The 18,452-nt window shown below is 44.1% G+C and overlaps 1 protein-coding gene across 3 annotated transcripts in view; it reads left to right on the plus strand.

The window, feature by feature from the left end:
• The window catches only part of LOC134956784 (uncharacterized), a 206,088-nt gene that overhangs the window by 168,148 nt on the left and 19,488 nt on the right, over window positions 1–18,452 (plus strand). For all 3 annotated transcript variants that reach the window (XM_063938737.1, XM_063938738.1, XM_063938736.1), the window contains 2 exons: window positions 5,675–5,716; window positions 9,350–9,397. In XM_063938737.1, the coding sequence (XP_063794807.1) occupies window positions 5,675–5,716; window positions 9,350–9,397 (90 nt within the window). The remainder of the gene's footprint in view (window positions 1–5,674; window positions 5,717–9,349; window positions 9,398–18,452) is intronic.

An 18,452-nucleotide genomic window follows, 5' to 3' on the forward strand; every position in this document is an offset into this window, starting at 1 on the left:
ACACTATAAGTACAATCATAATATCGTTATCTAAAACATATATTAACCATTAATCACATAAGTGGCCCATAAAAAACAGACTAAGAATACAGGGTTACCATGGCAATATATTACCGTAATGCTGCATAAGCTACATTTTCATTACATTAAGGCGATGGATCCATTGTGCTTCGCAGCGTAATAGTTGTAAAGATCTGTTACCCCCTCTGATGTTGATGGGGACCGTATCAATCATACGGTAACGGAGACTAGTAAGTGGGTGTTTAAACAGTGCAAAGTGGCGAGCTACGGGTTGATCACTCATACCTGATGTAATTGCTGCCCGTATAGCTGCCCTATGATTGCCCATGCGCTCCTTGAATTTGCTCTCAGTCTTGCCAATATATGATAGACCGCATGGGAAAACAATTTGGTAAATTACAAAAGTGGAATTACATGTGAAGTGATGTCTAATAAAGAATTGTTTTCCCGGAGTGAGGGTGACAAAAAACATATCCCGTAAGGAGAAATTGACAAGTAGTGCAGGTGCACTTAAAGCATCCTACTCGGGTATTGGACAAAAAAGTAGCTTTCTTAATGGGCCGTACAGATGTCAGGGTATTAACTAGGGAGTCTTTCAAGTTTTTCCCCTTGAGAAACTGGGCATTAGCCCATAATCTTGCAAATGTAGCTTATCATCACTCTGGATGATGGGCCATAATTTTTTTGCTTTATTCATAACAATTGATGACATTTCGTTATATTAGCTCACCCAAGGTAGCCTATTCTTAGTACTCCTGGTATCTGGTGTCTCCCCTCTGGTCAATAAACTAGTACGGTCTAATTTCAAAACTTTATCTTTGCATTCCAGTAACAAGTTGAGTTTATACCCACGTTCCAAAAAATTCTTAATCATCACATCAAGTTGCTCAACTTGATGTGATGATTAAGAATTTTTTATTGGCAAGACTGAGAGCAAATTCAAGGAGCGCATGGGCAATCATAGGGCAGCTATACGGGCAGCAATTACATCAGGTATGAGTGATCAACCCGTAGCTCGCCACTTTGCACTGTTTAAACACCCACTTACTAGTCTCCGTTACCGTATGATTGATACGGTCCCATCAACATCAGAGGGGGTAACAGATCTTTACAACTATTACGCTGCGAAGCACAATGGATCCATCGCCTTAATGTAATTGCCCCTAAGGGGCTTAATGAAAATGTAGCTTATGCAGCATTACGGTAATATACTGCCATGGTAACCCTGTATTCTTAGTCTGTTTTTTATGGGCCACTTATGTGATTAATGGTTAATATATGTTTTAGATAACGATATTATGATTGTACTTATAGTGCGCCCTGTGTCTCTAGGCTTATTCTTGTTGCCATGGTGACTACACTGGGACTCACTAGACGCAGGTCTATGACGTCCGTTTTCAGCGCGGCAAAGGGGCGGGTGAGCGGTCCCGCTCCCGACGCCGGCATTCACGTGGTAATGGTCTTGTATAAAAGGTATGTCTTTATTTGTTCTATCTGTATCCTGATGACAATATAAATAAATATTGAAACATTGATTCAAACTGGGAATCCACGCCCGCCTTTTGTTTGCTAAGTGAACCAGAGTGCCGCATCTCCGGGACTGTGTTTATATCTACATGAAGGCACCGGTGCAGGTGATATAATTTGTTGAAGGGAGTGCCAGACCGACAGGAGTTTTTTATATATATTTATATATATATATATCTGATACACACTGATCACTATACACATGTAACACTGACATCACATGCTTCATACACATGGTCCGCACTGACATCACACACCTGATACACACTGTTCAATCTATTCAAGTCACACTGATATCATGTACCTGAAACAGACTGAGAACTGTATTCTCAGTAAACTGACCACTGTCCATAGCTCATCTGTAATATGCTACATGTGTCTAGCTCACCACTGCATACCTCCCAACTTTCTCATTATAGGAAGAGGGACACACGCGCACTCCCAAAAAGGGGGCATGGCCTGTGAAAAAGGGGGAGTGGCTTCACGGGAGGGCCCCACAATTGCGAGCCACACCCATTTTCATCACTGTAGGGGCATGCCCAGCACTCCATGAGCCGCTGGCATGCGCCCTCTCCTCCTGTTTCCACTGAATAGACGCTGTGCGCATGCACACAGCGTCTACTCACCGCTGCAGCGAGTGCAGGAGCCTCCCACTGCCTCCCCCCAATGCAGGACACTGCGGCCCACGGGTGGGACAGTGGGACAATCCCCCAAAAATGGGACTATTCCACAAAAATTGGGACAGTTGGGAGGTATACCGCTGTATACTCCACATGTCAGGCCTCCTGCTCAGCTCTGTTAATACCTCTCAGCCTCAGCCCCATGCTGCTGAACAGGAAGAATCAGCGAAAAATTGACTGAGCTTCAACTGGAGGCGCTTAGCACATGCTCCAGTGACTCCTGTGATTGGCTGACTATACATAGTGCTGTGCAGGAAGTCTGTCACTACTATACTGTAATTCTGTGCAGAACTCTTGAGCTTGCAGCCTGCCAGTGACTCAGTGCTGGCCTGGCAAAACTCCTTTTCATCAAGGCCCTGCAACCTACACCATCCCTGGAATCCATACCCCCAAAGCCTATTTTTTAAATAAGTTTTTCTTTATTTGGGCGCTTGGTGGGCCCCCTAGTGCCATAGGGCCCTAGGCACCATGCCTCTGATTGTGCAAGTTTGACTTCATTCTCCGAGGCGTGACTCTCTCAATGAATACAGCAATTTCTGCAGTGTTTTGATAATGCTGGCAGATGACTCAGCCATCCAATCAGTGGACACTGTACTCAATAAAACTTCTTCAGGTTATCTAGCCTTTGAGAGGGGCTCATTATAACTGCAAGGATGGCTTTGGTTTGCAAGAAGGAACTGTTGGGGCCTTGAATATAGAACTTTTATTTTATTTACTCCCCTTTAAAATAAATAAATGAACAATGCACATGGTGTACGTACAAGGCAGTAAAATGGTCCTGTATGTTTCAGTTCTGCATAAACACAGAATACACGAAAATTATATATTTACTTTGAACAAGCGGAAAAGAGTGAAACTGTTTAGTTGTCCATATAGAGGTGTTCTCATACATATTTGCTGAAGTTGCGCCAAACAGCATCTCATGGCACAATAGCATTGGGTGCCTTTCTGCCACCTTTTTTTAATTAAAATGCTATAAGTCGCAAAGTGATGTGACTATAATGCACCAGGAGTTTGTGCTACTTAGTTTGATATGTGACACTTGTATATCTGTGTGTTACTACTTACAGAGTGCTACAGTACAATGCAGCGGCCATGGCTTTTTTCCATGCCAAGTTCCATTGTGCTTGATATACAGACTCAGTTGCACACAGATATACAAATGTCACATATGAAACAAATATGTATCACACTGTGACAAAGGAGATGAATTTCATTAATAAAATGGCAGATACTTACTGAGTTGTGCAGGATCTCCCAGCTCACTCACGCCAGGCATCTCCCGCTGTGTGGAATACTGAAGCTGGATGTATGAGGACACATCTCTGCATAAAGGACATGTAGGGTGGCATGTGTGAAGAACACAAGCAACACTTACTTGGAAGCACCTCAGCATGCAGATTCTGAGTGGTAGTGTGTAGCTGACAACACTAAGGGGGTCATTCCGAGTTGATCGCACGCTGCAACTTTTTGCAGCCCGTGCGATCAGATAGTTGCCACCAATGGGGGAGTGTATTTTAGCTGTGCAAGTATGCTAACGCTTGTGCAGGGTAGCTGTACAAAACATTTTGTGCCGTTTCTGAGTAGCTCTGAACTTACTCAGCCACTACGATCCCTTCTCAGAAACCCGCCCTGCAAACGCCTGGATATACCTGCGTTTTCCACTCCACTCCCAGAAAATGGTCAGTTGCAACCCCTACACGCCTTCCTGCTGTCAGTCACCTTGCGATCGCCACTGCGATCGAAATTCTCGTTAGATCAGTCGCTACCTGGCGTTCCCCGTCACCAGGCAGTGATGAGCCTGCGCATTGCGGCTGCTGCGCATGTGCAGTACTGACCCATTCGCACCACTGCGAAAAACTGCAGCATGCAAATGGCTTGGAATGACCCCCAAGTGGCTTGGATTTATAGTCACATGAGTCTGGGTCTTGGAACTCAAACGTGTAGGATCACAATACAGCTTTGTTTTTAACATATATGAATTGTTAAAAACCTTTTGTCTTTGTAGCATTATACATTTCTTTATATCATTTCTGATATATATTCTTTGTTACTTGCACTAGGGAAGCAAGGGCAAAATTATTTTCTCCTTTCTAGTAGAATACATTTACTGTAATAGATAGGAAGCAGTGGCACTTGAGATCTATGGACTAAAACATATGTCCTGCAAATTTAGCATGGGTGGAAACAGGATGCAGTCAATATACCTGCTGTCAGGATCCCAGTATTCAGGCCGGATTCCTGACAGCTGGCATTATATCGGCAGGCGGAATCCCGACACCCACCCGGTATTCCCACTTGGTTGGTGGGTCCATGGAATAGAACCTGAGGTGAATCAAGCAAGCCACCTGGCCCGATGCTTGGCGGAGCGAGCCTGTGAGGGGACTTGTGCCTTGTGGTCGGGATTCCTGTAGATGGGTTGCTGCTGTCAGTAGAGTGACAGCCGGCATCCCGTCTGCCAGTATATCATATGAATCCATTGGAAACTAAGCCACAGTAATGTGCACTTAGGGCACACATACTATTCTCATTATATTCACTCCTGGTTATCTCCTCTGTTCTTCTGTAGATATATCTTCTCATAGCTGGCTTTCCTCATGTTGGGTTACACATTCACTCCTGGTTATCTCCTCTGTTCTTCTGTAGATATATCTTCTCATAGCTGGCTTTCCTCATGTTGGGTTACACATTTACCTGCCTGTAGATTTCTCTCCTGTCTACTAACTAGGCTTCCTATAATATGTCATTTCTGCTAGATTCTACTTCTGGACTTTGTCTCATTTTATCTGCTCTTTCCCCTCTGTACTTATACCTTCCCTCATCTGTCATCACTATGCTTGGGCCTGGCCCCAGAGCTGGATTATGTACTCATGAAGAATATCCCCAGGCCAGATAATGTATGTTTGAGACAATTTTGATGGAGAAAATCTTTGTTATTTCCTGATAAATGGCCTATAGTCAATTTGTCTTATATATGATGGGTACATCGGTAACAATAACCAAGTTAGAGAGTGCAGTTACCAAGTAATGTGTCAGTGCATTCTTCTCACCACAGCAGTATTGATCTGATGGGACTCTGCAGCACTGATGTTGGTATAGTGAAATACATATCATCATAGTCAGCTATTATTATTACTTGGCCAACCACGTGGATGCCAACCACACGGCTTCTAAAGGGGTCTCAGATAATCTGGTCTAGTTAAGTCCCCTGTGAAAGAGGGGCTGGGGACATCTGCTTTACTATGTTATATGCAGTCTTATCTTCACAATCACACAAGGTGACATATGTCCCACAAGATCAGCTCATCCTCTGCTGCTGTGACCATTCTCACTAGGGACAATCTGGGAAGGCAGATGGCGAAGACTGTGTGTGTGTGTAAATATGAATTATTTTTATATACAACAGAATTTATTTAGACACGTTAATTAATATTTCTTATATACAGGTAACGACTGTCAACTCTGAATGTATACAGAGTTTACTAAAGGTATGGATATATTTTGTTGTCTGTATTATTATAAAGAAAGACATTACATTGTAAGGAGACAAAATAATAATTTAAAGTATGAATAAATACATTTAGACATGTAAATTACTTACAATTAGAAATGTGTGGTTCAGTTCTCCGGAAATCCGGATCCATACAAATTTTGTAGATCTGAACTGAAACAAAACCTGGGCCAAAATCTACTAAAAAATCGAGTTTGTCCGATTTGTGTTTTTTTTTCTAAGTCCCAACACGGGAATTCACTAAGCACAAATCTCGGGAGTGTTTGGACTATTCATAATGGTTTGAATGACAAAGTTCAGAAATACGAATGAATAGACCATCAGTCAAACGTGGCTGTTATTTCCTACAACACGGGTATTCACTATTCATTCGTATTTGGGTGTTAGTCTCTGAGTGCTCAAGTGCGGGTGTATTTTTTTGCGAATCGTTAAAAAAAGCAGCAAAAATATAGACCTGCTTTTTCCAGTCGAGTTTGGATAACCATGCATGTATCAGTGAGATCTGTGCATGGTTATCTATGGGAAAGGGTCTGTTTACTGTAAAAACTGGGGGGAAAAATTGCGTGGGGTCCCCTCTCCTAAGTATAACCAGCCTCGGGCTCTTTGAGCCGGTCCTGGTTGCAAAAATATGGGGGAAAAATTGACAGGGGTTCCCCATATTTTAACAACCAGCACCGGGCTCTGCGCCTGGTCCTGGTGCCAAAAATACGGGGGACAAAAAGCGTAGTGGTCCCCCGTATTTTTAAAACCAGCACCGGGCTCCACTAGTCAGAGAGATAATGCCACAGCCGGGGGACACTTTTATATAGGTCCCTGCGGCCCTGGCATTAAATCACTAACTAGTCACCCCTGGCCGGGGTACCCTGGAGGAGTGGGAACCCCTTAAATCAAGGGGTCCCCCCCTCCAGCCAACCAAGGGCCCGGGGTGAAGCCCGAGGCCCCCCCCCCATCCAAGGGCTGCGGATGGGGGGCTGATAGCCTTGTGAAAAAAATAGAATATTGTTTTTTGTAGCAGTACTACAAGTCCCAGCAAGCCTCCCCTGTAAGCTGGTACTTGGAGAACCACAAGTACCAGCATGCGGTGGAAAAACGGGCCCGCTGGTACCTGTAGTACTACTACAAAAAAATACCCAAATAAAAACAGAACTCAGCGGTTGACCGAAAGTAACCTCACCGCTGACCGCAAAGTTCCCACCATTGGATACAATGGAGCGCATAGGCGCAACATTGTATCTCTGCCGTGTGCAGCCTGACTGACAGCTCAGGAGCACACAGCCAATCAGGAGAGTGCCACGACGTGGCGCTCCCTGATTGGCTGAAGGGACTCTCTGTGACAGGAGTTACGGGGGGTCCCGGCAGTCGGGAAAGGGGTCCCATGTGTAAACATGGGACCCCTTTCAGTGCGTGGTCGGGTTTCTGGTTTGTTTTTTGCCAAGTACGTGGATTACAAGCTCAGAAGAGGACCGATCTACACTGGATTTTTGTGAGTATAATTTTAATTTCAGGCAACCCACGGATTCTGCTTGGAGAAGTGGACCGACCCTCGTGTGAACATAGGTAAGTATGTGTGAATGTAGGTGTGCATGTATGTAATAAAGTTGTACTTTCAAGGTGTGTGAGTTCTGTTTTTATTTGGGCATTTTTTTTGTAGTAGTACTACAGGTACCAGCGGGCCCGTTTTTCCACCACATGCTGGTACTTGTGGTTCTCCAAGTACCAGCTTGCGGGGGAGGCTTGCTGGGACTTGTAGTACTGCTACAAAAAACAATATACTATTTTTTTCACAAGGCTATCAGCCCCCCATCCGCAGCCCTTGGATGGGGGGGACAGCCTCGGGCTTCACCCCTGGCCCTTGGGTGACTGGAGGGGGAGACCCCTTGATTTAAGGGGTTCCCACTCCTCCAGGGTACCCCGGCCAGTGGTGACTAGTTAGTGATTTAATGCCAGGGCAGCAGGGACCTATATAAAAGTGTCCCCCGGCTGTGGCATTATCTCTCTGACTAGTGGAGCTCGGTGCTGGTTCCAAAAATACGGGGGACCCCTACGCTTTTTGTCCCCCGTATTTTTGGCAACAGGACCAGGCGCAGAGCCTGGTGCTGGTTGTTAAAATATGGGGGAACCCCTGTCAATTTTTTCCCCATATTTTTGCAACCAGGACCGGCTCAAAGAGCCCGAGTCTGGTTGTGCTTAGGAGTGGGGACCCCACACAATTTTTTTCTTGATTTTTAACACTTGTATTGTTTTTAAAAAGGTGCACAATGAAGCCCTGCATGGATCTCACAGATCCGTCCGGGATTTCTTGTGTTTTGTCAGGCAGTGTTGTACTCATCACTCCCGTAAAACACTGCCTGACATTACGAATCACATCGACATCGGAAAAAACGAATGTGGAAAACTCGGCAGCTTAGTAACTGACTGTATCAGGATTCAAAAAGTTGCAGTAAAATGCACCCGATACCATTCGAGTTCAAACACCCTTAAAAACGGCTACAACACGAATATTAGTAAATTTTGGCCCTGGTCCAGATCTCCAGAGGAGATCCAACTTGTCCTGGTTTCTGATCTTCAAAATATCGATTTTAAATCCAATTTTGGGTTTTGGATTTCAAAAATTACATGGTTTTAGTTGTTTTTATTGATTTTTATCAATGATTACCAATTTTTTTTAAAAATGTAAACCAAACTGAAATCCGAACAAAAACACCTGAGGTTTTTTTGCAAAACCAAAACACAAAGGTTAATCCAGATCCAAAACCAAAACATGTTGGTCCGTGCACATCTCCACTTACAATGCTGCATAACATTCATTACTTTCAATACTGTATTTACTTAAAATAATTCTTTTCTGCAGGAAAATTGTTAAGAAGGATCATTTCCAGACTGCATAGTACTGTGTGATACCATTATATGATGCCATTATGTGATGTTATTATATGATGTCGTTATGTGATGCTGGGATATGATGCCATTATGTGATGCCATGGGCTTATTTATGAACAAACACTGTACACAGAACTGCAGGGATTTCTTGAACAAGATGACAGAGTCTGGCTGGGTGTAAATTGTTTTTCTTTTGATTAGGATCTGGAGATCTGGGAGTTTTCTTGCTGAGTATGAGATCAGTCCCTAAATGTGTCTACTTATCTACCCACATGTAAAAGCAAGATTTCATTTTGGGGATTTGAAATATTTAAATTACAGCTCAGGGATGGAGAGAGCAGATCCCTGATTTCCGGGATAGTGCACAGTATCTTTCTCCCTGCAAAATAACTTTATATTTCCATGTCATTGCAGGATCACCATATTCTTTCAACTTCCAGGCACTGTAAATGTAAAATAAAATCTTAACATGTAACTTATCAGGAAAAAAGCCTGCAGGCTATAAATACAGCCCTTATGGGTGGAGGCCTATTATATGTGGTTTTTTATTAAGTAGGTCTGATTTTAATAAAGGGAAAAAGCAACAAGCAAGCAACCAATAACATATATTTATTGCTTGTTGTTTCATCCTCTCTTCCACACATTAGACATTTGTTGTGTTTAATGGTTAATTGAACCAAAGACGTCAGTTATTTTACACTAATTAAAACCATTTCTTTTTATCTTTTAGAAAAGTCTTCCAGATGCTGAATCTGATCTTGGCCAATTAATATGTCAGGTAAGGAAGACTATAATGTTTCTTTTTATCTTCATATTCCACATTTTAAGTATATTTGATGAACATTATTTAATAAGATTGCTTAATAAAAAATAAGCAGTCTCAATTTTATTCTGTTTGTTTATCAGGAGAAAACTGCTTTATTAGGTGCTGCTTGGTTGTAGATATGCAGACAATGGTTACATTACTTAGAGCAGTTGTTCTCAACCTCGGTCCTCAAGCACCCCCAACAGATTATGTTTTCCAGGTCACCTAGCAGTTTAACAGGTGTATTCATTACTCACTGACACATTTTAAAAGACCCACAGGTGGAGCAAATTATTTCACTTGCAGTCCTGTGAGGAGACCTGGAAAACATGAACTGTTGGGGTGGACTTGAGGACCGAGGTTGAGAACCACTGACTTAGAGGATACATTGTAAATGTTCCATACTCTACATCAGAGCTGGCCAAACCAGTCCTCGAGATCTACCAACATTTCACATTTTCCAGACCACCTAGCTGGTGCACAGGTGTAGTCATTACTAATTCAGATGTGCTGCATTCATTCCTAACTGACAATTCTACAGATCTCCAGGAGGCCTGGAAAACATGAACTGATGGTAGATCTTGAGGAGCGGTTTGGCCAGCCCTGCTCTACATCACTTAGGGCCATTTATGTAGAGCAAGACTTATAGGTGCAATTACATACACTTTTACAGATCAGATCATACACATGTTTGGAAGGATGCTCTTCTCAGCCTATTACTTGCACAGTTAAGATATCACCGTAATGCTTTCCCTATTATCACCATTCCCCAACATCTATTATTAATTTAAATATTTCCATATTTCAACCAGAATGCTTATCTTTTCACCCCCACCGGGCCCATTGTCATGTGACCCAGTGGATAATAAAGTCCATTCCTTGGTGGCCTAGTGATGAGCCCAGCCCCTAATCCTATTGGCTTATAGTTACAGTATTATTATGAGTTTGTTATATAGCACAGATTATTCTATTGCACTTTACAATTGGAAACAACAGTGATAAAACAAAGCAGTGCTCCATCTCCTCTCTTTCTCTGAGCTCTGACAATCACAGCGGTGTGTGGGACAGGATACTGGATGGTATCTGCCAATAATAGAAGCTGGAGGCTTTCTGGCTCATGTTGCGTGCCTGCTAACCATCCATGTAGGAGAGAGAGTGGAGCTGCTGTCAGACAATATTATACAGGCTGATAGCATCTCTGAATAGTTCTAAGGCAAGAGCACTAATGTTACTAAATAACATCCATCATGTCCCTCATTTAGGGATCCATTTAAGAATGAGTAATAACCCCTTTAGCATTTACTAAATAGGTTATGACTAGTGATGAGCGGGTTCGGTTCCTCGGAAACCGAACCCCCCCGAACTTCACCCATTTAACACGGATCCAAGGTATACTCGGATTCTCCCGTATGTCTTGGTTAACCAGAGCGTGCTCGAACGTCATCATCCCGCTGTCGAATTCTCGCAAGATTCGGATTCTATATAAGGAGCCGCGCGTCGCCGCCATTTTCACTCGTGTATTGGAAATGTTAGGGAGAGGACGTGGCTGGCGTCCTCTCCGTTTATTAATAATATTTGTGCTTATTGCTTAATTGTGGGGACTGGGGAGCAGCTGTATTATATAGGAGGAGTACAGTGCAGAGTTTTGCTGACCAGTGACCACCAGTATACTTTGTCTGCCTGAAAAACGCTCATATCTGTGCTCAGTGTGCTGCATATATCTGTGCTCACACTGCTTTATTGTGGGAACTGGGGACCAGCAGTATTATATAGGAGGAGTACAGTGCAGAGTTTTGCTGACCAGTAACCACCAGTATACGTTGTCTGCCTGAAAAATGCTCCATATCTGTGCTCAGTGTGCTACATATATCTGTGCTTACACTGCTTTATTGTGGGAACTGGGGACCAGCAGTATTATATAGGAGGAGTACAGTGCAGAGTTTTGCTGACCAGTGACCACCAGTATACGTTTTCTGCCTGAAAAACGCTCCATATCTGTGCTCAGTGTGCTGTAAATATCTGTGCTCACACTGCTTTATTGTAGGGACTGTGGACCAGCAGTATTATATAGGAGGAGTACAGTGCAGAGTTTTGCTGACCAGTGACCACCAGTATTATACGTTCTCTGCCTGAAAAACGCTCCATATCTGTGCTGCATTGTAGTATATAGTAGGAGTACAGTGCATAATTTTGCTGACCACCAGTATATAATATATAGGAGTACGGTACAGAAGGCCACTGTTCTACCTACCTCTGTGTCGTCAAGTATACTATCCATCCATACCTGTGGTGCATTTAAGTTTTGCACAGTTTGCTGACCACCAGTATATAATATATAGCAGTACGGTACAGTAGGCCACTGCTCTACCAACCTCTGTGTCGTCAAGTATACTATCCATCCATACCTGTGGTGCATTTAAGTTTTGCACAGTTTGCTGACCACCAGTATATAATATATAGCAGTACGGTACAGTAGGCCACTGCTCTACCTACGTCTGTGTCATCAAGTATACTATCCATCTAGATTCTATACCTGTGGTGCATTTTAGTTTTGCAGTTTGCTGACAGTGACCACCAGTATATATAGCAGTACGGTACGGAAGGCCACTGCTCTACCTACCTCTGTGTCGTCAAGTATACTATCCATCTAGATTCTATACCTGTGGTGCATTTCAGTTTTGCATTTTGCTGACAGTGACCAGCAGTATATATAGCAGTACGGTACGGAAGGCCACTGCTCTACCTACCTCTGTGTTGTCAAGTATACTATCCATCTAGATTCTATACCCGTGGTGCATTTTAGTTTTGCAGTTTGCTGACAGTGACCACCAGTATATATAGCAGTACTGTACGGAAGGCCACTGCTCTACCTACCTCTGTGTTGTCAAGTATACTATCCATCTAGATTCTATACCCGTGGTGCATTTTAGTTTTGCAGTTTGCTGAAAGTGACCACCAGTATATATAGCAGTATGGTACGGAAGGCCACTGCTCTACTTACCTCTGTGTCATCAAGTATACTATCCATCTAGATTCTATACCTGTGGTGCATTTTAGTTTTGCAGTTTGCTGACAGTGACCACCAGTATATATAGCAGTACGGTACGGAAGGCCACTGCTCTACCTACCTCTGTGTCATCAAGTATACTATCCATCTAGATTCTATACCTGTGGTGCATTTTAGTTTTGCAGTTTGCTAACAGTGACCACCAGTATATATAGCAGTACGGTACGGAAGGCCACTGCTCTACCTACCTCTGTGTCATCAAGTATACTATCCATCTAGATTCTATACCTGTGGTACATTTTAGTTTTGCAGTTTGCTGACAGTGACCACCAGTATATATAGCAGTACGGTACGGAAGGCCACTGCTCTACCTACCTCTGTGTCGTCAAGTATACTATCCATCTAGATTCTATACCTGTGGTGCATTTCAGTTTTGCATTTTGCTGACAGTGACCAGCAGTATATATAGCAGTACGGTACGGAAGGCCACTGCTCTACCTACCTCTGTGTTGTCAAGTATACTATCCATCTAGATTCTATACCCGTGGTGCATTTTAGTTTTGCAGTTTGCTGACAGTGACCACCAGTATATATAGCAGTACTGTACGGAAGGCCACTGCTCTACCTACCTCTGTGTTGTCAAGTATACTATCCATCTAGATTCTATACCTGTGGTGCATTTTAGTTTTGCAGTTTGCTGAAAGTGACCACCAGTATATATAGCAGTATGGTACGGAAGGCCACTGCTCTACTTACCTCTGTGTCATCAAGTATACTATCCATCTAGATTCTATACCTGTGGTGCATTTTAGTTTTGCAGTTTGCTGACAGTGACCACCAGTATATATAGCAGTACGGTACGGAAGGCCACTGCTCTACCTACCTCTGTGTCATCAAGTATACTATCCATCTAGATTCTATACCTGTGGTGCATTTTAGTTTTGCAGTTTGCTAACAGTGACCACCAGTATATATAGCAGTACGGTACGGAAGGCCACTGCTCTACCTACCTCTGTGTCATCAAGTATACTATCCATCTAGATTCTATACCTGTGGTACATTTTAGTTTTGCAGTTTGCTGACAGTGACCACCAGTATATATAGCAGTACGGTACGGAAGGCCACTGCTCTACCTACCTCTGTGTCGTCAAGTATACTATCCATCTAGATTCTATACCTGTGGTGCATTTCAGTTTTGCATTTTGCTGACAGTGACCAGCAGTATATATAGCAGTACGGTACGGAAGGCCACTGCTCTACCTACCTCTGTGTTGTCAAGTATACTATCCATCTAGATTCTATACCCGTGGTGCATTTTAGTTTTGCAGTTTGCTGACAGTGACCACCAGTATATATAGCAGTACTGTACGGAAGGCCACTGCTCTACCTACCTCTGTGTTGTCAAGTATACTATCCATCTAGATTCTATACCTGTGGTGCATTTTAGTTTTGCAGTTTGCTGAAAGTGACCACCAGTATATATAGCAGTATGGTACGGAAGGCCACTGCTCTACTTACCTCTGTGTCATCAAGTATACTATCCATCTAGATTCTATACCTGTGGTGCATTTTAGTTTTGCAGTTTGCTGACAGTGACCACCAGTATATATAGCAGTACGGTACGGAAGGCCACTGCTCTACCTACCTCTGTGTCATCAAGTATACTATCCATCTAGATTCTATACCTGTGGTACATTTTAGTTTTGCAGTTTGCTGACAGTGACCACCAGTATATATAGCAGTACGGTACGGAAGGCCACTGCTCTACCTACCTCTGTGTCGTCAAGTATACTATCCATCTAGATTCTATACCTGTGGTGCATTTTAGTTTTGCAGTTTGCTAACAGTGACCACCAGTATATATAGCAGTACGGTACGGAAGGCCACTGCTCTACCTACCTCTGTGTCATCAAGTATACTATCCATCCATACCTGTGGTATATTTCAGTTGTGCGCAGTATATATAGTAGTAGGCCATTGCTATTGATACTGGCATATAATTCCACACATTAAAAAATGGAGAACAAAAATGTGGAGGTTAAAATAGGGAACGATCAAGATCCACTTCCACCTCGTGCTGAAGCTGCTGCCATTAGTCATGGCCAAGATGATGAAATGCCATCAACGTCGTCTGCCAAGGCCGATGCCCAATGTCATAGTAGAGAGCATGTAAAATCCAAAAAACAAAAGTTCAGTAAAATGACCCAAAAAAAATCAAAATTGAAAGCATCTGATGAGAAGCGTAAACTTGCCAATATGCCATTTACGACACGGAGGGCAAGGAACGGCTGAGGCCCTGGCCTATGTTCATGGCTAGTGGTTCAGATTCACATGAGGATGGAATCACTCATCCTCTCGCTAGAAAAATGAAAAGACTTAAGCTGGCAAAAGCACAGCAAAGAACTGTACGTTCTTTTAAATCACAAATCCCCAAGGAGAGTCCAATTGTGTCGGTTGCGATGCCTGACCTTCCCAACACTGGACGGGAAGAGCTTGCGCCTTCCACCATTTGCACGCCCCCTGCAAGTGCTGCAAGGAGCACCCGCAGTCCAGTTCCTGATAGTCAAATTGAAGATGTCAGTCTTGAAGTACACCAGGATGAGGATACGGGTGTTGCTGGCGCTGGGGAGGAAATTGACAAGGAGTATTCTGATGGTGAGGTGGTTTGTTTAAGTCAGGCACCCGGGGAGACACCTGTTGTCCGTGGGACGAATATGGCCATTGACATGCCTGGTCAAAATACAAAAAAAATCACCTCTTCGGTGTGGAATTATTTTAACACAAATGCGGACAACAGGTATCAAGCCGTGTGTTGCCTTTGTCAAGCTGTAATAAGTAGGGGTAAGGAAGTTAACCACCTCGGATCATCCTCCCTTATACGTCACCAGCAGCGCATTCATCATAAGTCAGTGACAAGTTCAAAAACTTTGGATGACAGAGGAAGCAGTCCACTGACCACTAAATCCCTTCCTCTAGTAACCAAGCTCCTGCAAACCACACCACCAACTCCCTCAGTGTCAATTTCCTCCTTACACAGAAAAGCCAATAGTCCTGCAGGCCATGTCACTGGCAAGTCTGACGAGTCCTCTCCTGCCTGGGATTCCTCCTATGCATCCTTGAGTGTAACGCCTACTGCTGCTGGCACTGCTGCTGTTGTTGCTGCTGGGAGTCGGTCGTCATCCCAGAGGGGAAGTCGGAAGACCACTTGTACTACTTCCAGTAAGCAATTGACTGTCCAACAGTCCTTTGCGAGGAAGATGAAATATCACAGCAGTCATCCTGCTGCAAAGCGGATAACTCAGGTCTTGTCAGCCTGGGTGGTGAGAAACGTGTGTCCGGTATCCACCGTTAATTCACAGGCAACTAGAGACTTGATTGAGGTACTGTGTCCCCGGTACCAAATACCATCTAGGTTCCATTTCTCTAGGCAGGCGATACCAAAAATGTACACACACGTCAGAAAAAGAGTCACCAGTGTCCTAAAAAATGCAGTTGTACCCAATGTCCACTTAACCACGGACATGTGAACAAGTGGAGCAGGGCAGACTCAGGACTATATGACTGTGACAGCCCACCGGGTAGATGTATTGCCTCCCGCAGCAAGAACAGCAGCGGTGGCACCAGTAGCAGCATCTCGCAAACGCCAACTCGTTCCTAGGCAGGCTACACTTTGTATCACCGCTTTCCAGAAGAGGCAGACAGCTGACAACCTCTTACGGAAACATCATCACAGAATGGCTTACCCCATAGGACTCTCCTGGGGATTTGTGACATCGGACAACGCCAGCAATATTGCGCGTGCATTACATCTGGGCAAATTCCAGCACGTCCCATGTTTTGCACATACATTGAATTTGGTGGTGCAGAATTATTTAAAAAACGACAGGGGTGTGCAAGAGATGCTGTAGGTGGCCCGAAGAATTGCGGGCCACTTTCGGCATTCAGCCACCGCGTGCCGAAGACTGGAGCACCAGCAAACAGTCCTGAACCTGCCCTGCCATCATCTGAAGCAAGAGGTGGTAACGAGGTGGAATTCAACCCTCTATATGCTTAAGAGGATGGAGGAGCAGCAAAAGGCCATTCAAGCCTATACATCTGCCCACGATATAGGCAAAGGAGGGGGAATGCGCCTGACTCAAGCGCAGTGGAGAATGATTTCAACGTTGTGCAAGGTTCTGCAACCCTTTGAACTTGCCACACGTGAAGTCAGTTCAGACACTGCCAGCCTGAGTCAGGTCATTCCCCTCATCAGGCTTTTGCAGAAGAAGCTGGAGACATTGAAGGATGAGCTAAAACAGAGCGATTCTGCTAGGCATGTGGGACTTGTGGATGGATCCCTTAATTCGCTTAACCAGGATTCACGGGTGGTCAATCTGTTGAAATCAGAGCAATACATTTTGGCCACCGTGCTCGATCCTAGATTTAAAACCTACGTTGTATCTCTCTTTCCAGCAGACACAAGTCTGCAGAGGTTCAAAGACCTGCTGGTGAGAAAATTGTCAAGTCAAGCGGAACGTGACCCGTCAACAGCTCCTCCTTCACATTCTCCCCCAACTGGGGGTGCAAGGAAAAGGCTAAGAATTCAGAGTCCACCCGCTGGCGGTGATGCAGAGCAGTCTGGAGCAAGTGCTGACATCTGGTCCTGAATGAAGGACCTGCCAACGATTACTGACATGTCGTCTACTGTCACTGCATATGATTCTGTCACCATTGACAGAATGGTGGAGGATTATATGAGTGACCGCATCCAAGTAGGCACGTCAGACAGTCCGTACGTATACTGGCAGGAAAAAGAGGCAATTTGGAGGCCCTTGCACAAACTGGCTTTAGTCTACCTAAGTTGCCCTCCCTCCAGTGTGTACTCCGAAAGAGTGTTTAGTGCAGCCGCTCACCTTGTCAACATTCGGCGTACGAGGTTACTTCCAGAAAATGTGGAGAAGATGATGTTCATCAAAATTAATTATAATCAATTCCTCCATGGAGACATTCACCAGCAATTGCCTCCAGAAAGTACACAGGGATCTGAGATGGTGGATTCCAGTGGGGACAAATTAATAATCTGTGAGTAGGGGGATGTACACAGTGAAAGGGGTGAGGAATCGGAGGATGATGATGAGGTGGACATCTTGCCTCTGTAGAGCCAGTCTGTGCAAGGAGAGATTGCTTCTTTTTTGGTGGGTGCCCAAACCAACCAGTCATTTCAGTCACAGTCGTGTGGCAGACCCTGTCGCTGAAATGATGGGTTCGTTAAAGTGTGCATGTCCTGTTTATACAACATAAGGGTGCGTGGGAGGGTCCAAGGACAATTCCATCTTGCACCTCTTTTTTCTTTAATTTTTCTTTGCATCATGTGCTGTTTGGGGACTATTTTTCTAAGTGCCATCCTGTCTGACTCTGCAGTGCCACTCCTAGATGGGCCAGGTGTTTGTGTCGGCCACTTGTGTCGCTTAGCTTAGTCACACAGCAACCTTGGTGCGCCTCTTTTTTTCTTTGCATCATGTGCTGTTTGGGGAGAATTTTTTTTAAGTGCCATCCTGTCTGACACTGCAGTGCCACTCCTAGATGGGCCAGGTGTTTGTGTCAGCCACTTGTGTCGCTTAGCTTAGTCACACAGCGACCTTGGTGCGCCTCTTTTTTTCTTTGCATCATGTGCTGTTTGGGGACTATTTTTTTGAAGTGCCATCCTGCCTGACACTGCAGTGCCACTCCTAGATGGGCCAGGTGTTTGTGTCGGCCACTTATGTTGCTTAGCTTAGCCATCCAGCGACCTCGGTGCAAATTTTAGGACTAAAAATAATATTGTGAGGTGTGAGGTGTTCAGAATAGACTGAAAATTAGTGGAAATTATGGTTATTGAGGTTAATAATTACTATGGGATCAAAATGACCCCCAAATTCTATGATTTAATCTGTTTTTCAGGGAGGTTTTGCCAAAACGCGTCTGAATCCAAAACACGGGCGCGGAACCGAATCCAAAACCAAAACCCGAAAAATTTCCGGTGCACATCTCTAGTTATGACCT

The sequence above is a fragment of the Pseudophryne corroboree genome, chromosome 9 (genome assembly GCF_028390025.1).
Source record: "Pseudophryne corroboree isolate aPseCor3 chromosome 9, aPseCor3.hap2, whole genome shotgun sequence".
Lineage (NCBI taxonomy): Eukaryota > Metazoa > Chordata > Amphibia > Anura > Myobatrachidae > Pseudophryne > Pseudophryne corroboree.